This window comes from Emydura macquarii, unplaced genomic scaffold, assembly GCF_026122565.2.
Source record: "Emydura macquarii macquarii isolate MOO-44397 ecotype Brisbane River unplaced genomic scaffold, CSIRO-AGI_Emac_v2 contig_3506, whole genome shotgun sequence".
Classification (NCBI taxonomy): Eukaryota; Metazoa; Chordata; order Testudines; family Chelidae; genus Emydura; species Emydura macquarii.
In genome coordinates this window covers 5,865,438-5,893,374 of record NW_027133643.1, presented here as the reverse complement: position 1 = coordinate 5,893,374, position 27,937 = coordinate 5,865,438, and the positions used below count along the sequence as shown (strand labels likewise).

At 47.5% G+C, this 27,937-nt stretch overlaps 1 protein-coding gene across 3 annotated transcripts in view; it reads right to left on the bottom strand.

Annotated features, from left to right (window-relative positions):
• The window catches only part of ACOT11 (acyl-CoA thioesterase 11), a 100,848-nt gene extending 84,630 nt beyond the window's left edge, over positions 1–16,218 (bottom strand). For 2 of the 3 annotated variants that reach the window (XM_067535503.1, XM_067535505.1), the window contains exons 1-2: positions 15,965–16,054; positions 6,114–6,237 (exon numbers count right to left, since the gene is read on the bottom strand). In XM_067535503.1, the coding sequence (XP_067391604.1) occupies positions 6,114–6,209 (96 nt within the window). In that variant the 5' untranslated portion in view covers positions 6,210–6,237; positions 15,965–16,054. Of the gene's footprint in view, positions 1–6,113; positions 6,238–15,964; positions 16,055–16,213 lie in introns of those variants that run through there. The other variant, XM_067535504.1, reaches the window with a different exon arrangement.
• Between the last annotated feature and the right edge of the window lie 11,719 nt (positions 16,219–27,937).

Below are 27,937 nucleotides of genomic sequence, written 5' to 3'. Positions count from 1 at the left end.
AAATTCAGCTCTTCAGGACAGGGACTCAGACCTGGTTTTCATAGAGCCTGGCACAATGGAGCCCCATCTCTGGGCGGTCCTTACGCACTACAGTAATAAACAGGAACAACAAACAACAGGCACTGACGCTCAGGCTGCTTCTTCATTTTTACAAGGTAATTTACCTTACTGCAAAAACAAGGCACTGTTGTTTTACTGCAACAGAGCCTAGGCGAGGTGAACCAGGGGCAGGGCGTGGGGTGGAAGGGCTCTGGTGACCTCACCGAGCTACCTTGCGGTAGAAACTGCCTCCACTGGGGGCACGTCTACACGTACGGCTGCAGCTGGCATCTGGAGAAGACGCCCTACGCTGACGGGCGAGAGCTCTCCTGTCGGCATAAGAAAAGCACCTCAGCAGAACGGCAGCCGCCGTGTCGGCGAGAGAATGCATTAAACTGCAAAGGCACAGGAGACAGCACGCCTCCTCTTCAGCATTATTCCAGCCCTGTTCTGGAACTAGTCTACCAGCCACGCACAGGGGCATAGCACAGTGGTGTTCTATGAGTCTCCGGCGCCTGGGGGGCCAATACTTGTATTTGCACCTCCCCCTACTGGGGGGGGGGGGGGTCTGAGGGCCCATTTCCTGCTCTCCCCACTTCTCCCCTGCCCCCGCTGTGGGGGCGGCGGGTGCAGCTGGAGCAGGAGTGACCGGGGCAGATGCCCCCAGGCCACCCGGCAGCAGGGAGGGCAGGGGCATGATGGGCTTTGGTCCCTGCGGCTCCCTCCTTGCGCCCAGCGCAGGGACGGAGGAGCTGGGAGGACGTTTGCTCCCCCTGCAGCGGGAGCCCTCGGCTACTAACAGGCCTGAGCTGGGGTCAGCGCAGCTGCCAGGGATCTCAAAGCCCAGAGGCCCTATGCCACCTGCGACCCCAGGAGGCAGCTCCTCAAAGGCGGCCCCAGCTGGCGCCCCCCCCAGGCCAGCGCCTGGGTACATGGCTCCCTCCCACCCCCTCGGTATGCCATTGGCATACCATGAACACAGAGTTCACTTTCACAGTGACGACACGTAACTCGGATCTTGATGTGCAATTCCCCTGTGCTGGAGGAGATTTGGATCTTAGTTCAGATTCAGGCCCACAAGGCCTGTGAGGATCGGGTTTAAGATACAGGAATAAAGTCATTTTAAAAATAAATACTTCTAGTTTCTCAAACCATTTTAAGAGACTTATGAACTTTCCACCACATCTGCTGTTCACTCAGCGCAGACAGAGAAAAGAGACTAATCAGTTTCACTCCTTGCTTCTCAGTGCTGCAAGGGAGTGTTTGAACCCAAACCAAAATCTGGTTTTATATTGAAAGATTTGAAGGCAAAAATCACGAGGGTTGTTTGTAAAAAGAGGGTCTAAGTGAAGGATCCTTTTGATGAAACTGCCTAGTAGCAAACCAAGATTTAAGAAAAAAAAAAAAAAAACGAGAACCATTTTTTATTGGCTATTCCTATGCTTCGGTTTGTAACCAATCCTTAGGAGCAGACGGTGTGTTTAATACTCTCCTCTGTTTCAGTTACAAAGCCACATTTTGCTACCTGTGCACCTAATGATTGAGGGGATTATGCCCTCTGTGCAGAAGGGAGTTAATGCCCACATCCCCCATTTACAGAGAAGGAAGGAAGTCTCCTTCCTAAAATGCTACATTACATAGTTATACCCAATTATAAATGCAGTTCTGCTCTGAAAAGCACATACAGAAATGCACTGTGGGGTTACATGTTTGTCAGTCCCCAGCGACTCTCAGCTGAAATTTATCAGCAGTATTTAAACACACAAAAAACGTTATTTCCCTAGCTGCCAGCCCCACAAACTCACTCTGGGCTCAGAGTCAGAGTCAAGCTGGGCTCTCTCTGTCCTGTACATCACCAGCGAAGATTTTGCGGAACAGAGTTAGATAAGTGTAGGAGAGCCGAACTTGAGCATCATCAGAAGTGTTAACCGAGTTTCCACTGCAGAGGTAAGCCAAGATAGGATCCACCTCATTCTTCCACAACTGCTGATGGGACCAAAACCCCTTATTTGTCATCAGCGCCAAAGAGACCATGACCCACAGGCAGAATCTTCCTTTTATGGGAGGGCTGGCTAAAACTAAGCCCAGTTCTTTCTGATTCACATGGAAGGGTTTCATAATTCCCCTCTGAAACCAACTCCTGAGCTCAAGAGGAGGACCAAAGACACTTGGCTCTCAGCTCCCCAGGAGCTGATTTATCAGGATAGTGTCCCTTTAAGAGAGAGCGCCTGACCTCCGGATTTGTGAGAGGGGGTGAAATGAGGATTCTCTCCCGTGGTTGTACAATGGGCTGGAGTGAAGGGCATGGTGTTAGTCACACAGCAATCCCAGACTAGCCCTGCTCTGAGGCACCAAAGCCTTAAGCCTGAGTCGGACATTTGGAGCCAAAGCACCAGCACAATACAAGCAAAACTGAACCTGGGAGCTTGTCAGCCCTTTCTTGGCTCTCTTTGTTCTGGCGCAGGGACGGGATGCGGGAACGGGACGCGGGGAGCAAGGGGTGGTACAGGGAATACAGCCGGCATAAAAGCATGTTGGTTCTGGTTAAAGGAGCACAGCCAGCTCGCTAACCCTTTAAAACACAACTACCCTCATCCGCACTAGGAGCGAAGTCATGTCAGTCAGCACGTTTTCTAACGCACGGCTTTTTCCTAACTAGCTGACCAGGCCACAAACTCTTCTCGCCAGCCCAGTCCCACCGCACCCCCTTGTGCCTGCATCTTCACTTCACCTTGTTTTCATTTACCTAGATACACCCCTTGAAACTGACCCACCGGAGAAAAACCCTTATTATCCGGAAAGCTTAAAACGTAGCTTTGAGTAGCCATGCGTGTGGCTCAAACAGGGAACGTGCTGAAGATGCCCCCAAACAAAGCTTGCGAGTCGGAGGCGCGGCTGCCACACCTCAGGTCCAGCTGTCAGGCCCAGCTCACAACATGGGGGAGAGACGGTTTGCTGTGTGTATTTGGTCTATTCGCTGTGTCCATTTCCTGGTCTCTTACAAGAGAAAAAGAGTCCCGAGGGTAAAGCACTGGACTGGGAGCCCAGGAGACCTGTATTCAGCTTCCTGCTCTGCCACAGACGCACTGTGCAGCCTTGGGCAAGTCACTTAGCGTATGTTTACACCGCAGCTCGGAGAGAGTCTCCCCGCCCAGGTGGACAGACTCGCACTAAGAGGGCTTGAGTGAGCACTAAGAATAGCAGTACAGACATCGCAATTCGGGCTAGAGCTTGGGTGGGCTTGAGAACCCGAGCCGCAGCATCTCTCCTGCTACTTTTAGCAGGCTAAAAAACTAGTTGGTCTGCCCAGGCTTCCCAGCTGCAGTGTAGTAGACCGACCTTTAGCCTCTCTGCGCCTCCATTTTTGCTCCGTGAAGTAGGAGCAATACCATCTACCTCACTACAGCCAGGCGAGGTTTAGTTAACTGATTTTTTCTAAAGTGCTTTGAGCTCTTTGGATGGGAGGCTGCATGGCCCAGAAGAGAGAAATGACAGTGTTCAGAACAGGCACCTGATTACACCTAGAGTAGAATGGAGACTTGAGTGCCTTGGGGTGGTTTTAGTGGGTTCTTAACCCTCTTACAGCTCTTAGCTACTATAGCGACAGATACCACCGAAATGCCTTTGGAGATAGAAGCCTGCCACAGTATTCCCCAGCTTCTGTGCTCTTCTTATGGGACTTTTGTCCAGGGAAAGTGTTGCTTTAAGGGAGGTTTCCCCTCGTTTATTTACTAGTGCAATGCGCTGGGGAATTGATGCTTTGGCCCGAATGCTGGGAATTGTGTAGCTGAGACAATAGTGTCTGGTTTGGGGTCAGCAATGGTACTGCGTCCCTGTGTCCCAATTAGCCGCCACTGTTCTGTTCCAAAAGAACGCCAACTGCTTATTCACAACTCTATGCCTGCCACCGCCTTCCCATGGCGGTTTCCTACAGCAGCCATCCAGATCTCTAGGGGCAGAGCCGCAGTGGACAGTTTACAGCAGTTGACGGAGCCGCCACCCTTGGATTTACTGCCTGGAAAACAACATGGTTTTTATACGTCAGAACCAAGTTAGTGCTTTGAGCAGCAATGGTCCCAGAGAGCCGAGTCCTCTCTCCAAGGCGCAGGTAGAGCATGGACAGCCGCAGTGCAAGCTTCAGCGAGCTGCCCCCCACCCCACCGCAAAGACACCTCTCTCCTGCCAAGGGGAGAGCCAGCAGTTCAGCAGCAGCCGCCACAACCCATGAAGTCCCTGCCTCGTGAAACGAAGACGGGTGTAAAAGCTGGACATGCATCGACCCAAGCTGGGATCCACCAGGGTGAATGGACACGAGGACGCTGGGCCAGATCGAGATTAGTTACCCCAGGCAACGAGCTCCATAACTGTGTAATCAACAGCATAAATCCGGTTTTATTCCGACAGCGCCTGGCACAGGGCTAGAGAGGCAGCTCAGATGATTGGCTAGAGCGCTGGATGGGAACTCCTCCTCTGACCTGCTGGGTCATCTTGGGCAAGTCACTGCCCCTCTCTGTGCCCGTTTCCTCCCCCACCACTGGTCTAGCCTGTCTGTTCCAGGCACGCCTACACACCTGACTGCAGCACACGTAGGCCTACCTGAGCCAGCTTGCTGAAGACAGCAGCGTACTTGCTGGCTGCCCAAGAACAAGCCTGCTTGTGAACCTTGATTGCACACTCAGGCGGCTAGCCTAGCTCGCTAACAAGAGCCGCGACGCCAGCTCCAGCACGCTTACCCGGGCTACCAGCAGAGACCCTGACTGCAGCAGAGACTGTGAACTCTCCAGGGCGCAGACTGCCTTACTACGGGTTAGTACAGCACCTGGCACAAACAGGGCTCTGATCCCCAGCGGGAAAAGACAATACTTCTGCTTCTAGATATGGTGGACGCCACACGCCGACCCCTGCCCCATAGTTTCCAGCTTGGAGCTTGCTCCGAAGGGACGATCAGAACGTGCTTTCCTTAGAAGCTGTTGGCAGTCACAGCGCTGCCCCATTTCTCCTTTTGCCTCATTACAGCTCGTTCATGCCGCTTCCAAGGGCTTGGAAGGCTGGGAGGCTGCGCTGCCAGCCAGGATGTCATCTGATGGGGACACTCCCGGTTTTACTGATGTGGTAAGCAGGAGACCCCTTAGTGCTGTGACTTACCTAGGACTTGGAGCAAATCTAACCTGATTCTCTCTCCCCAAAAAATGGTCCCTAACCCTAAAGCCTCCTCTACTCAAAGAGGAACAATCCTCCCTCAACCCAATCCCCAGCCTAGGGGCAGCGAGCATTCTTTGTGATTCCACATTGAAAGCCCACCACTGTGCGCCTGCCCCGCCTAATCAGCCATGAGGGAAGGAACTCAGGTGCATCCTGTTCCGAGCCCTAGGCCCTAAATGTTCGCCCTCCAGAGCAAGAGAAGCCAACACACAGCTCGTTCGGACAGCAGAATTAGCTGTGCCTTTGGAGCTACTGCCAGGCAGGCAGGAATGGAGTCTGAGAGGAAGGAGCTGTCACTGGAAGAGGAGCTCCCCTGGCCCGGGGAGCGCCCAAATCAGTGCTTTAGATGGAGGGAGAACAGCCTCCATTATAGCAGTGGAACGTGGGGATTGCCATTCTCCCAGCTTTGCCACAACCCTGCATGGTCTTGAGAAGGGTGACCAGAGACCTGCTCCAGTGCCTGTGCCACCAGGAGATCTGGGCCCAGTCCTACCTTCCTATGGGCCTTGGGCAAGTCCTGGCGCTTCAGTTCCCCGTCCGTCAAGGGGGGATACTCTTTCCTCTCTCCCACCTTTTGTCTTCTCTAGTTAACCAGCAAGTTCTGCAGGGAGGGACCATCTCTTACTGCATATACACACGGTCCCTAGCACAATGGGGTCCTGATCTTGGTCCAGAGCCTCGAGGTGTTCTTGAAAGTCAAGTAGCAAGAATATACTGCACCCCTTTGGGCACATCCACACGCAGTGCCTCGGCAGATTCCCAATGCCATCCGCCTCACCTGGGGACTGCACGGCTTAAATCACATCAAGATCCTTGGGTGAGGAGCCTGGTATCATTACAGAGGGCCACTCGTACACATCTTTCCGCCTTACCTGCTGGCTGGCTCTCTGCGGAGCTCGCAGGAGTTTAGCTCCCCCAGCACCCCACAGCCACCCGCATTTCCTGCCGGCCGTCTTCTTCTGCAGCATCTTGCTCAGACGTTTGCAGCCGGATGACCTGCAGACAAAGGTTGCCGGGAATTAGCATAATCGGGCATCATTTGTATTATTTATAAGACTGTACCAGCTAGAGACCTCAACCCAGGTCGGGGGCCCCCCCTTTGTGATCAGCACCATAAAAAAGACACATTAAGAGAGATTTCCTGTACTGAAGAGCTTACTTCAAATGAGATGAAAAAGTGAAGTCGTGACACGTTGTCGTCATTAGAGATCCGCGGCACTTGGAGGAAATAGCAGATTTCATCTCGGGGTGCTACGGGCCCCATTTTCATTCTGATAGTGGCACTCTATCCACTTCTGTTCCAGACCAATGGCAGGGGAAGCCATTCCTGGGTAAAACGCACCCAGCTTTGGCATTCCCAATGAGAGGGGCTGTATCGATGCAATGCATCGCCACATCTCATTCAAAGCGAAGGCCCAGCGAGTCTCGCAGAACGGTCACGTCTCTGCTGTATTAGAGGAACATGGCGCGGCTAGAAAGGGCGGTGGGGGGAAGCTGGTCCTCAGCTTAGCGCTCACCCCAACCTCTCCCCCGACAGAGGAGGAGCTCAGAATCAAAGGGACGCTGCATGTGAACAGCTGTTTGCAGGCCGGTGTGCAGAGAATCACACACACCAGGGAGACAGAACTCCTAGAGTAAGACACAGGCTCCCCGGCCAGTGGGAAGAGGTCACAGAGCCAAGCCAAGCAAGACTCCTAGGACACACCAGTGGCTTCCATTCTCGGGCTCCGGAATCCCAGCTTCTCCTTCAGACAAGGTTAAGTGAACCCGTGCAAGTCACGTGGGATCTGATCCTGAACCTTCCAAAAAACCACAGCTCAGGGTTGAGCTTTCAAGGAGTTGGTTAACATTGGGAGGAGGTTAAGATTGTTTCCCTGAGTTTCAGCCCTTCCTGCTTCAAGCCAGACACGCTAGTGGCTAGATGCTGAGAGAAAGGCTGGGGAGGCTACAGGAACACCTAACCTAGCAGTTTCATGGGGGGCGGAAGAGAAGCACATGGAAATCTAGAGGCCTTTCTCAAAGCGCCATGCACGGGCACCATTCATCAACAGAAGCATGGATACTTTGTCAGAGTTTTCACCCGGAGGAGCTCCCAACTCCAAACCAGGGTTCCTGTACCCCTCCTGAAGAGCACACTTGTCGAGAGACACGAGAGGTGTTCACAACCTTTGTGGGTGCTGAGCAGCCACAACTCACGCAAAGTCTCAGTGCCCAAATAGCAAGCTCGTTTCAACAAAAAGCTCTGGGAAAAGAATGGGAGCCTGGGGAGAAAGCACAATAAGGTAGATGATGATTAGAGGAGGAGGACTGGGAGATCTGGATTCTCACTGGGTCACTCACTCAGTGACCATGGGCAAGTCACTTGGCCTATCTCACGTACAGTCTATGCTACCTTTAGCAGCACCATTGACTACGTTATTCAGAGAACCTCAGAGTTATGAGTTGACCAGTCAACCACACACCTCTTTGGAGCCAGAAGTATGCAATCAGACAGCCGCAGAGACTCAAAAAGCCCCATGCAAATCTAGCACAGTACTGTGCGAAATGGAGACTACCAAATAATAAAGGGAAAGTTTAGAAAAAGATTTGGCAAGGTAAGGAAATGGTTTCTGGGCACGTTTCATGTAAATTAAGATGGTTTAAAGCAGCCTTTTTCTGCTGCATAGCAAAGTTCCGAAGCCATATGAAGTCAATGTGCAGCTGCACACTTTTGAAAGAACCACCATAACGTTTCGTTCAGAGTTACGAACCACCTCCATTCCCAAAGCAGTTTGTAACTCGGAGGCTCTACTGTTCCGCTTCATATTCATTTTCCTTTCCTTGCCGTTTTCCGTCTTTCTGTCGGGAAAACGATCTTTGGTGTTCGTTTCAAAAATGCTAATTTAAAGAAAGAGAGACTAGTCAAGTGAGACTGAAATCCTTGGGGAAACATAGCTCTTGCCATAAACCCCAACGGAGGTCAATAGAGGCAGTTATGTGCTCAGGACTCTTGAAAACTTAGCCACTTCTTTAGTTACCCAAATACAGGAAAGTGGGGGGGGAAAAAAATATGTAGGAATTTAGCTTTAGGCCTTCATTCCCCCTTCTCCTCCTTCCAATCTTGGCCTAAATGCTTATCCACTCATTTTGATTTTTCATAAAGACAATAAAACATTAAACTTCTAGGATGATTATTTTGCTTAGCAACAGTCAAACGTTAAAATGGAGTGAGTGCAAGATTGTTTCCCCCACCAAAAGCTTTTAAAAACTTCACAGGTGAGTTTGTCTTCGTTCCATGCCCCAGTCTCATCAGCAATCTGAACGTCATCCTGGTTTTAAGAAGTCATAACTTCAAGTGTAGCTTGCTGGATTGTCTAAAGGTGAAGAATTTTTTTTTATAAACTTGAGCGAAATGAATTAGAAATTAAATAACTGAATTAAACTTCACCTCTTTCTGGGAGCAAGGTTTCAAGAAAAAGATCAAGATTTTCTCAAAACGTATTCAATATTCAGAATTGTTTGCTAAATAGCGTCTGTGACTAGTTCTTTTCCTGTGCATCGTTGGCAGCTTGGAGTTACGGGATAGTCATAGGAAGCAGGAATATCGCTCATGACCTGTTTGGCTAAGCATGACACTTCGGTCAGGTTTACAGTGCAGGTCTCCAGAGCTATGCATATTGCGTTTGCTCTGTGCAAACACTCCTGCCAGTTACATTCACTAGAACACCTGCGGAACAGAGATGTAAGAGCGGTGCAAACTGCGCTCTGATACCACAGCAACTGGTAGCATAAAAATGCCTGGTCAGCAGGTTTCACTCCCCACCTGCTCTAAAAGCAGAGTCCACACAACAGGTGAGGCCTAAAATCATCCCTGTCCAGAGTTTGGCTTTATTAACTAACAAAACAGCAAGAAAGCTTCCATCACATCTTCTCTGGGGGTTTGGCTGGTCAGGTTCCTCTCTTGGGACACAGCCCATACCCTAAATCCTCTCTCTGCTCCTCAAAGAGTCTTAGGGCAGGTCTACACGTAAAATGCAGCTGTACCACTGGAGCACGTAGCTGATCTGCGTCCACGAGATGCCGTCTCTCTGCCAATGGGAGAAGCCCTCTTCTCGATATAGCGCTGTGTACACCGAGGGTTAGAGGTTGGTTTAACTGCGTTGCTCGGGGTGTGGATTTTTCACCCCCCTGAGCGACGTAGTTATACCGAAGCAAGTTTGTAGTGTAGACCAGAGCTGAGTTAGCAGAATCCACTTAACCCTTTCCCATCTGGAACATCTCATGCTGACAGAGTGGGGGCATTTCAGGCAAACACTGACAGCCTGCTGCAAGTCTATAAATAAGCTAAGCAAACAGTCCAACCAAGTTGCAGCTTCATATGAAGAGTCACAGCACAATTGAAAGTATTAGCTCAGCTTTTCGCTTGGATTACTTCAAAACTGACCCATACACCGCGCCCCCAGACCAGATCTGAACACTCAGATCCAGGGAAAGTTTAGATCTGGATCCAAACTTTATGCCTCATCCCACTTCTAGATGAAATCTAACCCTTCCAACTTACTCTGGTAGCACACTGTGTATGCATCAAAACTGTGTATCCTTCCCATTATAACGGTATGTCCAAATGTAAACTGATTTTTATGAGCAAATTGCATTCAAAAGGGATGCCTGGGACAAGGTCGGGGGGACAGGACTTCCCCAGGCAACAAAAAAATATTGCTTCAGTGCCACCAGGCCAGTCCAATGACACGGCGTGGAAGATGAGATACAAGAATACATTTGCTATGCCATACGTATGGTCTGTGATGCTGCATACATGAAGAACACGGTTTCAGGAACTCCCCATGCAAAGGCCTTATCTCTAAAGCAAAAAGCAGTTCTGCTGTTCCTCAGAATCCCACTTCCAGCTCCACACTGGGCTTCTCCCTCCCCTCCCCATGCTTTAGATGATCTCAGTAAAGCAGAGACACCCTCAGTCCCCTGCTGGGTTAGCTTCCTGTATACCAATAAATCACAGCTGATTTGACTGCTGTGACAAAGAACTACTGTTTCAATTAAAGAAGGGGGGTAGGAGGAGAAATTAAAGCGCTTAAACCAATGTACTTTTCATAGGTCTTTGGAAAATGTGAGTCGTGAAAGCCCTGCATTCCATACAGCTGGCAGACAAAAGGTATTCTGCAGCGTCATAACAGGACCCCAACCCCAGGCAGCTTGAGTAAGGGACTAGCAAGCCATATAAAATAAAATTAAGGGTGCGTGTGGGGAAGAAATCAATGAGCCAGGAATAAACATCTGAAGTTAAAAGAACAAATTCTACATCACAGAGGTGCTAGGAGGGTTCATCCATCCATGCTTGTGTAGGAGGTGGAAATGCTACCTGTCGAGCACTAGAGAAATACCTCTAAAAGTCCCATTACTGGCAAGGCTCTGATCTCAGCACAAATACGAACTCTTCGAGGAGACCCTGCTCACAAACCTAAGTGAAACCAGTATAGATGCTACAGGAGCGAAGGTCAGAGGCTAAATGTTATGAGACAGCCATCTTACCACAGCTATTGCTGGTAATAGTTCCAGTCGTAGAAACTGACTTTTAGCAGAAATGCAACCATTACAGAATTGACTGGGGGAGGGAGGGGAGGGCGGAGGAGATAAAGAGGACACACTCTTGTACCTGAGCGATTGTTCCAGTATTTAGTATATAGCTATTATGCAATTCTTTACCAAGAGAAGGAGCATTGCCTGTCCCTTTGGGAGCTCACATCCTTTGGTTTTCAGCTAGCAGCAGATCCTGCAGAACGTTTGAGACATTTGCTAACTTTCTAGCACTGCTGTCCTCGCATCAGCAGTCCCGCTATAGCTCCATCACAACGGTGGGGCAGCCAGGCTGAACTGCAGCGAGCGGCGCGGAGACCTGGCACACAGTCACAACTGCCACCGAGTCAAGGGAGTGACGTTCTTTCGGTTCGCACTCAAATCCACACTAGCGGGCGAGTGGGCAGAGATTGTGTTCACACAACTGACTGAGACTCACTCTCCTATTCCAGGAGTGAGGAAGGAAATGGGTAAAGGAACCTCTTCCTTCTCCAACAGCATTAAGTGAACAGGCAGGGATGGAATTTGCCGCAGCAGCACTTATGGGAGGAGGACATCACTGAAGGGTTGGTTTGTTTTTTTTTGGCCCCATCTCTGCTACTCCAGCCCCTCCCGAATTCTACTGTTGCATTTCCTGTCATTTTTTGACTGTTATAGAAAACAAAGCCTCTTTCGGGGGCAGCAGTGCATATAAAGAGGGAACAAGCGCAAGAGGAATGCACACAGCAAAGAGCACCATTAGAAAGATTTTTACAATTCAGAAATATTGGCTCAGATGCAAGCGTGGGCATCTATCGGCTGTTGGCTGTTATTCAGATTACAAGGTAGGAGCCTGGAAGTGAAGGTTTGCCTGGGGCCCAGGGATGGATCCATCTGGCCCTGTATAAGGCAGAGGAGAATCTGTGTGTATTAGGCCTTGTGTACTTGTGTGTATTACGCCTTGTCTGCGCTCGCGCTTGTGCCGGCAAAATTTTGTTGCTCAAAGGTGTGAAAAAAACCCACATCCCTGATCAACATAAGTTTTGCCAGCGTAAGTGCTTGTGTGGACAGCACTACGGCAGCAGGAGGACATCTCCACCCACAGAGCTACCGCCGCTTGTTCAGGTGGTTTTATTGTGTCGGCAGGAGAGCTCTCTCCCGTCGACGTAGCTCGGCTGTCACAGACGGTCTTGCAGCAGCACAGTGCCGCTGTTAGTTTTAAGTGTGAACTAATGCTTAGTTGAAGGCTCCTAGCAACGGACAAAGATGCAGATGTCTTATTTGGAAAAGACCCCAGATGTTTGGCAGCTAATCTGGAGCCAGCTGATTCTGCACAGCAGTAGGTATAGTAACATTTTCATCTCTTCCTTTCCTCCCTATAGGATTTAACAGGACTGGAACAGGGCGCTCTATAGAAATGACTTCAAAGTTACAGAAATTGATGGAGAATGCTCCCCTTTCTGTAGGGTGACTGGAGCAGGCTGTGATGTGCTCTAACAAATTCTGCAGGATGGTCCAAAAGCCTAAAGAAAAGTCATAGTTTTCTAGGGCACTTTTGCATGGCCCCCTCCCCCCCACCCATCCCTCTGTAGGGAAGAGCAAGGACAGGACTTTCCCCCATTAATGATTAGTTGAGATGAAAGATCAGTGAGTAAGTCCCACCAATGAATTCCAGTGGGAACAACCTGGTGACAAGCCCAGCTCCCTCCTGCATCTTCTGGGCTCCCCGTCAGAGCCCAGTTCCTGGGTTCCATCTTTTGGATCAGTCTCTAGCTAGTAGTGGTCCAGTTAATGTGACGTCCCCAAGGCCCTTATTGCTCACCTTCCTCATCCCCATAGCTGCTTTCTGAGGATGAGAGACGCTGCTCCATTACTCAGCCCTTTCCCCAGCCCATTTGTCGGTCTTCCTCCCTGCAAAGAGCTTCAGTGCTCAAATTTCGCAGCTGTTCAGAGATTTCCCCAAGCAGCAACATAACAAAATAGACACGATTCTTTTTGGCTTCACTGCGGGGCCACCTGGTTGTGAACAGCAGATGTGGGAGTGGCCAGACTCTCGCCAGCTTCCCTCTGCTGCTGTGGAAAGGCAGGATCAGCAACAGAGGCACTGGAGCTCTGGCTGCAGACTCAGTAAGACAGCTCTGCATGGGTTCAGATTTGCAAAATCGCTTCACAACCAGAAGGGCTGGAAACATTTTCACACACAGAAGCTTGAAAATGCTGCAGAAACAGAGAGCTGATTCCCTGCCTCCCAAAGTCTCCAGAACTCATTGGGGGAACTTTCCAAGTCACCAGTGGCAAATCAGGGAGCTTTTCCCAAGCTCAACCCTGTTGCTACTCCCCTGCAATACTGCTTCAGTGCAGGCCATACCGTTCTCCGGCTGCCTCCCTCCCAGAGCATGAGGGCTGAGCATTCCACCGGGGGAGGGGGGAGGGGATGGGGGGGATCTTCCTTTTCCTGTCATGATCTCCCTGACTACTACCTGCAGCATCGGTACCACCTGATGTTTCAGCTGTACTGGGCGTTCCATTGCTAACCCACATACCTGCTAAGTCTCCTATGGAGGGACAACATTGACACCTCAGCAACAGCCATTACACAACAAGAATCAGCAATGAAAGGGCTAGAGTAACTGTTTGGAGGCTATGCACTACGTTCCTCCCACTGTCCCACAGTCCACTGCTCTCCTCTTCTGCAAGGAACCCAGCTCCCTTTTGTTTGTGCATCACATCTCCCAGTGACCTGGCTTCTTCCATCCTATCACCCCTTTAGAAGGAGGTGGAGAGAGAACTGAAACCAGACAATCCTACAAAATGAATAGAAGGGGGTTATGGCAGGTACCAAAGAAGAGGGAAACATTTGCAGAGTTCAATAAGAGACCCACTGAAGGAAAGTCAAAACTGAGAATTCAGTTAAGAAGCAACAAGAAGCAGAGCAGAAAGTCTTTCCAGTAAAGGTGCAAGATAATCGTGGGGCCATTAAGCAGGGCCTCAAATGGAAGGGAGTCAGGACAAGCAGCAGAGGGGACAAACACTGCAGAAAAATGCAAACGAGCAGTCTGCCACACGAAGGAGGGCGAGTTAAGGGAACCAGGCCCTGAGAATGTTTTTGGAGAGAGGAAAGAGACAGGAACTTGGGATCACATCAGAAAAAGAGTAAGAAAGTTGGGCTCCCTCCACATTGGGTTGGAACCTGCAATGTGTTTAAGTACTGTGCTTAGAGTTCTAGCATAACAGGATTCCCCCAGTTGAATCCTATGCCAATCTAATTAACTTGGGAAGTGCCCAGATCCTATGGGGATGGCTGCCAATACAAAACCAGACAGAAACAGAGAAGACTAGCTATGGTAATCAGTAGCATGACTTGATCGAATAAGTGACTTAATTATAAAACAGTTATAGAGGACTAAACAGAAGAACAACATGAACTACAGACAACCTCTTACACACAGAGTGTGTCCTGGGTACTATGCCCCTCACCTCCTAGCACCTTATTCATTAGCACATCTGCATTGCTCTTTAGATAAGACAGCAGTGCTTTCCAGACCACATACATTCCTCAGTGCTGTCACAATTCTTAAGAGACTCATCTGGAGACTTTTCTACCATATAAATAACCACCATCTTTTGAGAGTTGGGAAAACAAACCATTTTCCCACCTTCTCAGGATCCGTCTCTTGACACCACCCTGAGCATCTACAATTTTTTTTCAGAACAAGATTTTGTAGCCCCGTCTATTGCAGAAAAAGCCAGAGAGCCGATCCGAGTTCCCATTCTCCATATTAGGCTCTGCATGACCACAGGGATCTGCCCATATGCAGCCCATTGTTCTAGATCAGCTGGTAACTTTTCTATGGTTGCTGTAGAACAGCCAATCAAGAGAGCCAAATATTAGGACGCTACCAAGAAATGAGTCTCAAACAACAGCCCACAGTTCCCATAACCCCAGCACGCTGCTTGTGCTATAGACAACATTTGTAGCAGTCTATTAAGAGCCGTGTCTGACATTAAGTTGTTGCAATTCCATTTTAGATCCACTAGCACATCTTGGTAGCATGGCTTTACATTAACACCATTACAAAACAAAACAACTTGGTCTACATAGGTTAGGGAGTTTGTTTTAAAAAGGTGCTCGCTACAGCCACATTTAAATCTGTTCAACCAGCATGCACATGTTCCCAATCTAGACAGGATTTTAAAGTTACCCAGACAGGCAAGGTACCAGGGCTATTAGAGCTCAGACTCCCAGAAGTCAGTAGCAAAGAATAGAATAAGACTAGTGATGGGCAAACCTCCAAAGTAGGGGATCAAGAGGTCCTTTGATCTTGAAAGCAGGCTGGAAATCTGATGAGAACACACACACACACACACACACACACACACACACACACACACACGGTCTTTTGATGCTGTCTTTCCTGGACAAAGCCAAGAGGTGCAAAGATATGTGGAAATAAAGCTTAGACGGACAGTAAGGAACATAAGCCAAACAATTCTGGTAGAATTTTACAAAGAAGTGTGGGGCAGGGTGGGGAGAGATCAGTGGTGGAGTCAAATCAAGAGTGGAGACACCCCAAAAAAATTAACTGTACTTAGGAGCTTTCAGGACAGCCTCAGATAAAAGACCAAAGTTGGGGTGGATGGCGAAGGTGTTCTTGGCTGAAGCATAGGACAGAGTGAGGAGACCTAGATTCTAGTTTTAACTCCACCACAGACTTCCTGTCTAACCTTGGAGAGGTGAAAGAACCTGCCTGTCTGCAAAATGGAGACAAGAGTCTCCTGCCTCTAAGGGGCGGTAGGAGGGCCAATTCATTAGCATTGGGCAGGGACTGAAATCTGCCGGGAGCTCCCCAAAAACACCTACAAATAAATAGGCAGGTTGTGGGGCTAGCCATAGGACAAGGGTATTTTTCCCTTTACTGTGGTAGGAGATACACTGAAGCCTGAGAGCAGAACTCAAACGGGAGCCAGGCAATTCCCCTTTCGCCTCACTTTGTGGCCACTAACCCCTAGGTTTTACTGCCTGTTTGTTCTGACCAGTCTACAAGCTAGCACCCCCATCCCAGAGGTGCTGCCCATTAGAAAACAGGCAAAGGCTCCCCTATTTAAACAAAAGATGGCCTGATCTTATGTCAGGGTTGTATTAAATGTGTCTATATGTAAACCAAACACATACCTACTGCTTCCTTATTCCTCTACAGCAGCCTTGTTTGAAATCCCTCATACGCTGCCCCCACCATTTTGATCACTTTATGCACTGAGGCTGTATTGCACTGTGGGAGCAATAATGACTCAGCTGTCTGAGGATTTTTCCATGATGCTGGTTCTCTCATTGAGGGGATATTTGATTGCAAGACATCCGTTTAAGGGAGAGAAGGGCTGATAGGAAAGCAGGTATAGCACACAATAGAAAACTCTGACTCACCGGCCACTCAGCAGCTGACACTGATGTATCAGGTGGGGGAAGAAAACTGGTTAAAGAGTCAGGACCTTATCCAAGAGATCAGGGTGATTAGCAGGTGAGGTTTTGTTTTTAATTAATTTGCTGTCTACTGCATGAAGTTTACTCTGGAGTTAAACCTGCCCCATCACAGAGTTGACTCTGTAGCAACTGAAAATGGATTCTAGAACGAGGATTGCCCACTTTAGTATGAGATCAGAAGCAGAAATATCACAGAATCATAGAAGATGAGGGTTGGAGGGGACCTCAGGAGGTCACCTAGTCCAACCTCTTGCTCAAAGGACTAACCCCAACTAAACCATCCCAGCCAGGGCTTTGTCAAGCCGCAGCTTAAAAACCTCCAAGGATGGAGTCCACCACCTCCCTAGGTAACCCATTCCAGTGCTTCACCACCCTCCTAGTGAAATTTTTTTTCCTAATATCCAACCTAGACCCCTCCCCCCCCACTGCAACTTGAGACCGTTGCTCCTTGTTCTGTCATCTACTACCATTGAGAACAGCCTAGCTCCATCCTCCTTGGAACTCCCTTTCAGGTAAAGGCTGCTATCAAATCCCTCCTCACTCTTCTCTTTTGCAGACTAAACAAACCTAGTTCCCTCAGCCTCCCCTATAAGTCATATGCTTCAGCCTGCTAATCATTTTTGTTACCCTCTGCTGGACTCTTTCCAATTTGTCCACATCCTTTCTGTAGTAGGATGCCCAAAACTGAACACAGTACTGCAAATAAGGCCTCACCAATGCCGAATAGAGGGGAACAATCACTTCCCTCGATCTGCTGGCAGTGCTCCTACTAATGCAGCCCAATGTGCCATTAGTCTTCTTGGCAACCAGGACACACTGCTGACTCATATCCAGCTTCTTGTCCACTGTAACCCCCAGGTCCTTTTCTGCAGAACTGTTGCCTAGCCGGTCGGTCCCCAGTTTGTAGCAGTGCATGGGATTCTTCCGTCCTAAGTGAAGGACTCTGCACTTGTCCTTGTTGAACCTCATCAGATTTCTTTTGGCCCAATCCTCCAATTTGTCTAGGTCACTCTGTATCCTATCCCTGCCCTCCAGTATATCTACCACTGCCCGCAGCTTAGTGTCATCTGCAAACTTGCTAAGGGTGCAATCTACCCCATTCTCCTGATCATTAATGAAGATGTTGAACAAAACTGGCCCCAGCACCGACCCCTTCGACATGCTACTTGTTACCGGCTGCCAACTAGACATCGAGCCGTTGATCACTATCCGTTGAGCCCGATGATCTAGCCAGCTTTCTCTCCACCTTATAGTCCATTCATCCAACCCATACTTCTTTAACTTACCGATAAGAATACTGTGGGAGACCGTATCAAAAGTCCAGGTATATCACATCCACCGCTTTCCCCACATCCACAGAGTCAGTCATCTCATGAAATATGACTACCTTTGGGCTAAATTCTCAAAAGGGACTCAAGTGTTGTGTAACTCTTAATTCCTAAGCACCCTGCTTCCCAGTGGAATTCCCAGTCCACAGCTGGGTGCCTAGGTTCCCCCTGCATTGTGTGGGGAGAGTTAGGCACTGAAAAAGAGGATTCACAGAAGCCAGCAAACTGAACAGGTATCCCCCTAAGCTAGCCAGGAATGAAATGCAGAAAACTGAGTGGGATGTAGGGCCAAGGTCCACAAAACAACTTAGGTGCCTAAGTCCCATGATCTGGGTCTAGACAGGGTCTTCCTGCCCCTAAACAAATTATTTTGTCCTTCATAAATGTTTTTTAAGTATCTAATCAGATACGCAGACTAAGTTCACAAAGTCCCCAGAGGCAATTCGCTCTCAAAGGCGCAATCTCTGTTCGAAGCTCTCACCAGAAAGGCATGCAGAAGAGACTGTAACTGAAGTAACCAGTTTATCACACGTGTTCTGTCACTTGTGTTTTCTTTCATGATAAAGCAGCCAGGGTCAATAATAGTGATTATTTTGCTTGGTTATAACAGTGGCATAGCTAGGAATGGAAATTTGGGTGGGCCCCAATATATGGTGGATGGACAATGTCCAATACCCACCTTCGCAGTGCGTGGTTTAAAATAAAGCTTGATACATTTACTTCAACTTCAGCTTTAGGTGGTCTGAAGTGCTAACTGGGTGGTTGGTGGCCCTGGGTGGACCTGGCTAACCGGGTGGTTGGAGGGGGCGGTATATCTCTGCTCAGAGTCTCAGCCATGAGTCCTCTCCTGGAGTTTGTCAACCCTTTCTAGCCAACCATCCCCCCACCAAGAACAGAGAGCAACACACCCCCTTATAGCCAGGGGTTAAAGCAATTCATGTGGGATGTAAGACGCTGCTTTCAGATCCCTGCTCTGCCTGATTTGGAGCAGAGACTTGAAGTGAGGTTTTCCCAGCTCTGCTGCTGGCCTGCTGGGTGACATGGGGCAAATCACTTGACCTCTCCTGATTTCCCTTCCACCATCGGTCTGTCTCATCTCTTTAGACTGTAAGTTCTTTGGGGCAGGGATTTTAAATTATTATGTGTTTCTACCAACAAAGAGGCCCTGACCATAGTATTTCTAGTTGCCACTGTAATAAAAATAACAAATAATAACAACTTTACATATCTGTGCCCTGGCTGGTAGAAGATGTTGTAAGAAGGGAAAGGAGTAGTGTTTGGCCTACAATACACGGGACAGAAATATACCTTGAGATCTCACATATTGTTAAGCATAAAGTGACTAGAAAGGAACTGGGATGGGGGGCTGAAATTTGGCATGAAGCTTAGAAGCAGGTCCAAACAGCTAATTAAATTCTGGTCTGTTTAATCAGAGGTATTGAACACCAGTCAGAAGAAATTATTCCAGCATTTTGTAAGGTGCTGTTTGAAGCCACACTTGGCATCTCATGCTCAGTTCTCATCTTCTTATGAGGAAAGGAAAAGGACATACGTAGAGAATAGCGAGGGTACAGCAGATGGTGACCAGAATGATTCAGGGACTTGAGGAACTAGTTGAAATGATAGTGGTGTTCTTTGGAAAAGAAGACACCTCATTTGCAATATATGCAACGTTCTGAATGGAAAATTCTGCAAAAGGACTTGAGCTCTTGCAAAGGAGAAGAAGAAGAGTTTGTGAACTAAAATAGGATCCTAAATAAACATGAGGTTCTACACGTAATATATTCAAAATTATACATGCAACAGATTATAGGCTACAATTGATATGTGTACCATAGTGGTGGTATGTAATAAAGAGGAGCAGTTCTTTTCACAACCACCTATTTTCTAACTCTCCCTCTGTACAAGGGATATGATAACTTTTTTTCCCAGCATGCCTCTCTGTTGCTGGCCCTTTAAATTGTCTGAGCCAAACAGCTACCACCCTAACCTTTGGGCCAAAGTGATTGGAAATGGTGAAGATGATAAGACGAAGCTAACATACAATGAAAGCTGGGACTTAAGTGGTTGACGGGTAGGGCAAAAACTCATTATGCCTCACGTCAATAGGGTTAAAGTGTGGACTAAGTATCTTGGTGAAAAGAAAGACCTAAAAGAGGTTAAAATCTATAACTGTGGACAAATGCTTTATAATTGGAAAATCATACCTCCTGGGGTAGAGATGGAATTATATAATGAAACTGAAAGAAGAAAAGAAGTGTTAAATGTGCAGGAAGAGTGGGAGCAGCATTTTGCTTTCCGACACTCGGAATCAAGAAAGCTGTAAGGCTATCAAATTGTGTCGCCCTTTTGATGACTGAACTGGCAGGGATAATGCTGACATTAAATTGGGTCATAGATGTACGCCCAGCTGCCATGGTCATCTTGTCTGATTCCTTACCAGGATAAACAGCCCTTCAGATAGCAGAAATGATCGACTTCATGCAATATCACTGTTAACAACAGAACTGACGCAGTTGGGTGTAATCATAATAATAGCAGGGCTCCCAGCACATGTAGGGGTCGTGGGCAATGAGCTGGCAGACAAAGTGCCAAAAAATGCTGTTGGAAAGGAGCAGGTTGATTCAGAGATCCCTTTAAATAAAGTGGAGTTTAAAAATCTGATAAAAAATGAGCTAACAGAGGAATAGCAGGAAATACAGGCAAAAGAAACAAAGGGGAAAAGATTCCATGTAATTTGCCCAAGAGTAGAAAATGCTAATATACTCCAAGACCTTGAGAGAAAGTGAGAAGTGGCTCTAGTTAGAATTTTGTGTTGCCATTGTGGCTTAAATAGTCATTTGTTTCTAATAAACAAACATAAAGATGGATTATGTGGAATGTGCAAGGTCCAGGAAATGGTTGATCATCTCCTTTGGGTATGCAAAGCATGTTCCATCGAAAGTGGGTATTTATACAAAAAACTTAGAAGCTTAAAGTATCAAAATTTCACTGCAACATCTTGTAAGAGCATCAGGAAAATGGGGCCCTATAAAAAAAGCGATATTGGAATTCTTTAAGAACACTGGGAAAGGTGAAACTTTAATTCTTGAATTGCGCTTGGCGGTCATAGACTCAGCGAGTGAGTCTGCTTCATCATAAAACACAAAAAGAAGAAGAAGAAGAAGCTACTACCCTGGAGTGGCGATTTTGCAACTGGTAGCTGCTGCTTGTTGCATGTTCTTCTCTTTCCTAGCTGGTAAGAACCCTTAATTACAGGTCTTGCTTTTGCCCTTCTTATTCCTGAAGTGATGGCACATTTTCACAGAGTGAATGCACTTCTTTTAAAAAGATGGAAGGGAAAGCTGTGCAATATGATGGTAGGCTCAAGAGTCAAGTGGGGCAGTTGACTCCAATACCAGTAAGATAAAAGGACTCCAGAGAAAAGCAGCTAAACAGATTAGAGCATTTTAAAGCAGTTCTGTTGCTTTAATTATTTAATACTAAGCAAGACCCTAGAAAATACCCAACAGGGAGAAACCTGTGCTACGGAAATAACTTAATTAGGTTTTTCCTAGACTCACTAGAGCTTAACCATACAAGAGCCACTGGATACCTGCTTATATGACCATGCTAGGTAAACTTGCTGGCCTTCAGTCTTTGATTTCCCGTTTAAACTTTATAGAGCTACTGAAGTATGTTTCATATCTAGGATAAAATGTTATTTCAATTAGCCACCTTCCAATCTTTATCGACAGTTGTGTCCAGAATTCCGGTTTATAAATTGATGTGATCATTAGGCTGTGGAAACCAAGGCTGTAGTGAGGAGCGATGCCCTGTGAATTCATGCAAATAGGTAGTTTCCTCTCTTGCTGCCTACAGTTTGAACCTGTGAACAAACTGGAAGCTAAGACGGACTGTGGAAAACAGATGTACTGTATCCTAAAGGAGAAAAAATGCTAAATAAATGGGCAGCCACCTTCAGCACTTGATGAAGTCACAGCAGTCATCAGGGACAGCCCCAAGAAAAGCATGTTGCAGTAATCCACTATAGGGGTGACAAAGGTGTGGCTAATCAAGGCGAGATCTCCATCTGACAGCAACGGTCACAGCCTTCTAGCCAAGCACCGTTGAAATGTACTCCCAGAAACACTTCAGCATCGGATAAAACCTCCGGACTGAAATTTTTAGAAATAAACGGCAGGTGAACCCCACACAGTTGAAGATACATTACTTCTGTCATTGCTTCTTTGATCCAGGCAGCCAATGTTATTCCCGTTGGATCCCAGCTGAACTTCAGCCAGCTAGTTCCCATGTATACTCCAGTTGAGCTAGACACTGGGAAAGCCTTCAGATCCAATGACGAGGCAACCCAAACCATCTCGCTATTTGCCCTAGTGGCCTGAACAGGGAGGATGGTAGACAGAATCTTGCAGCACTATACATGAGACCCTGGTGCAGATGAGCAATGATCCCTTGCTCAGCCCTGTGAAAGAGAAAATGGGAATGTACTCAATGTAATCTGTCCTTGAAGACCTGCCTCTCAATCCATTCCAGGATCCAGAGGCTTGTCATCAATACCTCACAGCTGACAGCATCAGGGCAGCTGATAGATGGAAAAGATTCAGTGTGGAAAGGTTATATGCGCCATCACCAGGAGATCAGTGGTCGAGGAGACCATTGTAGATTCCGTACCACACCAAAAACAGGTGGAGAAGGCTCAAGGAAATCTGAGGATTCTAATTTTTGTCAGTGTTGCTTCACCATCTTCTTGGTAACTTTTCCTTCAGAAGGAAAGTTCCCAAATGGGTGATGATTGTCAGCAGCAAGCAGTGGAGTTGTTTTGTTTTGTTGTTTGTTTGTTTGAGGATGGGATTAACATTCTCTTGTTTAAGAGATGCTAGCACCTTGTCCTCTTAAAGGGAGGTGTTGAGGGTCTCCACTTACAATGGACCTAATGTTTCCCCCTACATCAGCAGCGTGTGTCTCAATCACCAATCATAACCTGAAGCTCCCCTGCCACATCAAGAACATTAGTAAGCAAAACTGAAAGAAACCTGGCTACTCCCCCACAAATAGATCTGCCAGTCTGGCCCCGATCTGAAGAATCTTATCAGCAAAGGAAAATGCTTTTTAGCGAGGAACACTCAGCTGTGTAACTGAGCGAGGATAACCTGGATTCACCAAGCTCTCCAACACCTGGCACAGTTCTGCTGGACTGTCCTTTGGGGGAGCTGTTTGCAAGGACCCAGCAACACCACACAGCACTGTAGGACAAAAAGTGATGAATGCTCTGCCTGGCTGACTGGCACTTCAGGGAGCTTAGTGAGGCAGATCCTGAGCCAACCAATCAGATTGCTGGGATGGCTATTACTCACTGATCAGAGTTAAATTATAAGACTCCATTCAGGAAAGTAAAGTATGCTTTGAAGAAAGCCTACATACTTATGGCTAATGATTCTGATGGGCTAAATGGCACTAGAGCTGTTCTCAAATCAAAATACAGCAGGTCAGAGGAAAAGTGAGAATTTGTTACTCTATGGAAACAATATATTAGTGTCTCAGGTAAAATTATTTAGATTTGCTCCAATCACTTGTTACATAGACAACACCACGTGAGGAGGTGCGTAGCTTTACTGAATGCCTCAAACCAGCCAAGAGGGGGAGGCCTCTTGTAAATGTACACTGTTGCCTGTAGTGGTGTTTTGTGAAATTAGATTTCAAATGAAAGCAAAGATCTATTTAATTTTTTTAAAAGCTTCCAGGGGCATTTAAAGTTTTCGTTACTTTAACCAGACCATAAAGAGATTTTTTGAAATACTGCTATTCGAAATGTTCGAAGCCCTGGATCTTTCAAGTACTTACACACTTGAACAATCCCATGTGTTCCAATGGAATTCATTCAATTACTCCTGTATGTTTTTGCAGGATTGGAGCCATTAAGTATTTCCTACCTCACAGAAGTGTTCTGAGACTTGATGACCCTGAGGGTATGTCTACGCTGCCGCGGCAGTGTCGGTGCTCCCGGATCGATGCCACAGGATCTGATGGAGACCCGCTCAATTGATCCCGGAAGTGCTGTCTGGTCGACGCCATAAATCCACCCTCGTGAGGGGCGTAAGGCTGCGTCAACCAGAAGCCATCTCCCGTCAGCGCGGCCCAGTGGAGACGCCGTGGTAAGTCAAAATTAGTAAGTCAACAGGACTACATAGCTTGCTTCTCTCCCGTTGACTGCTGGCAGTGTAGACCAAGCCTGAGTCTGTGGGAGCAACAGGAGTGCACATGGATGTAAAGGTATTAAAGTGCACAAGTGTTTTAAAGTGTTAAAGTGCACAAGTGTTGTGCTAATGTTTGTAAAATGCAAATTACAATTGTATATATTATTTTATTTTCAAAACCCCTTTAACCAGCTTGAAGCCCTATAGACTTTGGAGGCTCTTGCTCGGAGAGTGAGGTTGGAACAACAACATCAGGGCAGAGGCTAAGTCTGAAAAAAAGTCTCTTTCAAGCCTTTTTCTTATTTTTGTGCTGATCCAACATCTGTTCCCGTGGAAACTGTAACCATAAGCCAGTAGCTGAGAGCAGGAGTTCTTGTTAGTTTCAGTTGCTGGCTTTCAGTTCCTGTTTATGCCCAGGTTTCCATAGAAATGGACATCGGAAAGGTGAAGACAAGGAAAGGTAAGGATTATGAAATGTAGCTTTTGAAAGCTTGACCTTGAGAGAAGATGTCTAATGTTTGGAACAAGGATTACAGCTGTGGTTAGAATCAGGACTCCTGAGTGCTATTTCTGACTCTGCAACAGACTTGTTGCTTGACCTTGGTCAAGCCACTTAACCTACTTTTGTCTCAGATTCTCCAACTGTACAATGAATTAAATACTTAGACTGAACTCACAGCAGTGTTTTGAAATGTATATAAAACTTGTAAAGGACTTTGAGTTCCGTAGCAAGAGCTGCTATAGAACTGCAAAGGATTACTTCCATTGCTTCAACCTGTTCTTCAGAAACTGTGTGGAAAACTGCTGCTAGGCAGTGGGCAACCAGCCGCAGAGAATGAGATCCTAGATTCCAGCTTCTGGCTGCCTGCTGAGTTCTGCAAGTGGAAGTTGTGCTTATAGGTTGCAGGATCAAACCAAAGGGGTTTCAAATTGTACCAAGTCACAATGGAAAAGCCCAATAAATGGGTCTAATCTATTCCCCTACTGATACAGCACTGTTCCCTAGAATACGTAGTTCTAGTCTGCTGTCTAAAGGAATCATAAAGTTTTGTAGTACTTTAAACTGGGTGAGTGTGCTGATTTAAGGGAGGTCTTGCTGGCTGACTTGTGAGCTGGGTGGTTATTCTGGATACATGCACCGTTTGACTTTGGGCCAGCCAATTAGATTCCTTCTGCAGCAATGCTGTGAAATCCCCACTAGCACTCAACCCCTGGTAAAGCGTGGAACATCCCCCTTCCCCCCAGTAAGTGATCAGGTTTTTATTAGATTGCTCTGTTTGAACACATTTGGTGAATGATTAATGCTTTGGAGATGCTAAAAGATAGCTTACAACGTGCTCAACCAGAGCATATAACAAATGCGGGTGTGATGGAGGGCTCTGTGGCAGGTGACATGTCTTAAAGGGGTGGGAGCTGACTAATGCAGCTTTTGGGCACCAGGAACGGAAGGCCAAGGTAAGGTAAGGCCAGGATGGAACTCTTTGTGCTAAATGTCCGTTACCATTGCTGTCTGGGACATTCTACACATAAAATTACCCTCAGGTAGCTTTGCACAGGAGCATTTGCAGGTGACTTGTGTCAAACTTGCAAATATAACAAGCTTAAAACATAAATTAATAGTCTTCACAGTTCAGCTCACTCCCTTTCCCTGTTTTCTGAAGATATTTTGTGGAGAAGAAGATTGGCTCCCTCCCAGTCCATCATGCCCCTAACTTGGGCTTGCAATGAAACTTAACTTATCACATCTCTCCAATTCCCCTGGTAACAGAATGATGGCACAAACGTAGGCCTCTGACTTCAATGCAGCATCCAGCAGTAGGAGCTGGGCAGACCGGGAGAAAGCTTTCATTCTGCCACAGATGTGTGCAAGAATGGCAAAAGGGGCAGAGATAACTGGCTCAAGCATTTGGCCCAAACACATGTCTTTGCTGAAGTATTCCCCAGTGGAACAACTTCACTTTAAATTCAAAAAAGCTAATTTCTAAAGAGAAAGGCTCATACTTAGAATGGCCCTGGTTCAGAAACAGGATCTGTTGTCCCACCCTGCCAGCCGCCACTGCTGCTCTTCTTGTTTGCTTCTTTGTGTTTATCCACTGACATTCCTAATGTGGGTGGGGAAACTGTCCACTCTCTGCATGATGTCAGTATCCCTCTGTCTTGCAGGCATTGCCAGGGGCTAAACTAAGGAGGAGGGTCTACTCTGATAAAAGCAAGGGAGAGCTCCCACTCTGTCCTCACACCCCTCCCCCCCATAGAGGGGAGTCCCTCACAGCTCTCCCTCCTCCTTGATTGGTGCCGAGAGCTCCCACTTCTGTTTCAATCTACTTTAACTGTGTTGGTGGGGAACAAATAGATACTGGCACGCTCCACTGGAGCTTCCTACATGCACTTAAAAAAACAAAACCAAAAAACCCCCTTTCCTCTTCATTCTCTACCTGCACTGTCTGCTGAGCTTCCAGTACCAGTCTGGATCCGAGCCAGCACTGGAAGGATGACCATGGGAAGGGGCTGAGTGCAAATGACTGGCCTCAGGAGTAAGCATTGTATACTGAAAGCCAGCTCCATCTACCAGCTGTGCCCCCGCAGTATATGCCAACGCTTTCCATAAAACACTACTCCATACTCCTTGACCCGTTTTTGTTTTGGCTGGGGAGGCACAAGGGCGCTGAACATGGTTACTGTTTTATTTTTAGAATGATTTGTTATCACTTGTTATTAGCATTAGTATCAGTGATTTAAGTACCATTGCAGGAATTACACATATATTTTGTAAGGGGGAAGAAATGTTCTTGGACAGTAGTTGAATTTTGTCCAAATATGCCTCGCACACACAACTAATCCACACCCAAACGGCACAACTAGCCCGTATTCTATAATAATCGTACAAGTAAACGGCAAGGAAGAGTCACTGTTAAAACTAGGCTGATAAGTGAGTGATAGACAAGAGCTAACCTTTGTGTTTTACTAACCAAAGATTTAAGGAAGTTCACACTAGCAATTCTAGCAGGCTAATTTGATTACTGCTGGCTCACAGAAGCCCGAGATACTTCTACAAAAAATGGCTGGAAACCCCTTTTTCTTCTATGTAGATTGTACGTCTCTGCCTTCCCTCCTGTTCCATGCCCCCCCTTCTCTCGCACACAGTCACACACACAAATCTTATTTAAAACTTAAGAGTTTCCACAGCAGACAGCTCAGCAGCCCTTTCGAATGTTCCCTTTCCAAATAAACCCCAATGAGCCCGCAGTGAACAGATGAAGTCAAGGAGATGCACAGTTTAGGGCTTTATCATTTTCTCGAGAGACCATTGCATTCATGGGCGCATTACTCCCAAAAAAAGACACCTAGATTCTCCTTCCCAGAGAGGCACATCCACCCCACTCTTTCCCAGCCTGTGAAAGTCCCTTTTATGAAATGCACATTAGCACAACGGCAGTGAACTGTCAGGGGCTTGTGTGGTTTTGAGCTTAGGTTAACTATGAGGCTGAGTTTTCCTACTTCCACTGTGTTTTCCCCAGCCAGGACACTGACCTAGCCTTTAATTGTTTGGTGATAGGCATGTAAGGGGGAGGGGCGTTACTTGTTTATTGGAACAGCACAGTTTAAAAAAAAAAAACCAACCCAGGCGAACAGTTTCAAGGCTCCCCTTAGGATGTATCCAAACAGGCAGCCAATCGGCGCGTACACAGCTTTTCAGCTTCTCTCTTTTAAAGGGACAGGACCCCACCACCAGGTTATATCACATTTAAAGAGAAACAGGCACTAAAGAATGGGCTGGCGGGCGACGCTCTCTGCTTTCCCCCCCCCCCCCAAGAGTTTCTAACTTCACAGTGGCGACTCTGGCGCGGGAGAGGCTGGAATGAATTGCACATTCTGGCCTGTTTCTCTCTCGGCTGAGACAGGCTCCGCCAGCCAGGCTCCTCGCCTGGGTCACTGAGCCCGACCCCTCGTCAATTTCCCCCTCATCCTACACTTTCCAAAGCCCGCACCTGCCCTGCCCCCCGCCCCCAGCAACCTCCCATGGCTGCGGCCGGGGCACTGCGCCAGGGTCCCCACCGGAGCGAGGCGCCCCGAGAACTCCCCCCAGCAGTAGGGGAGGGCCAGAGGGACGCGGGGCGGCATGGGTCCCCCGAGCGGCTTCT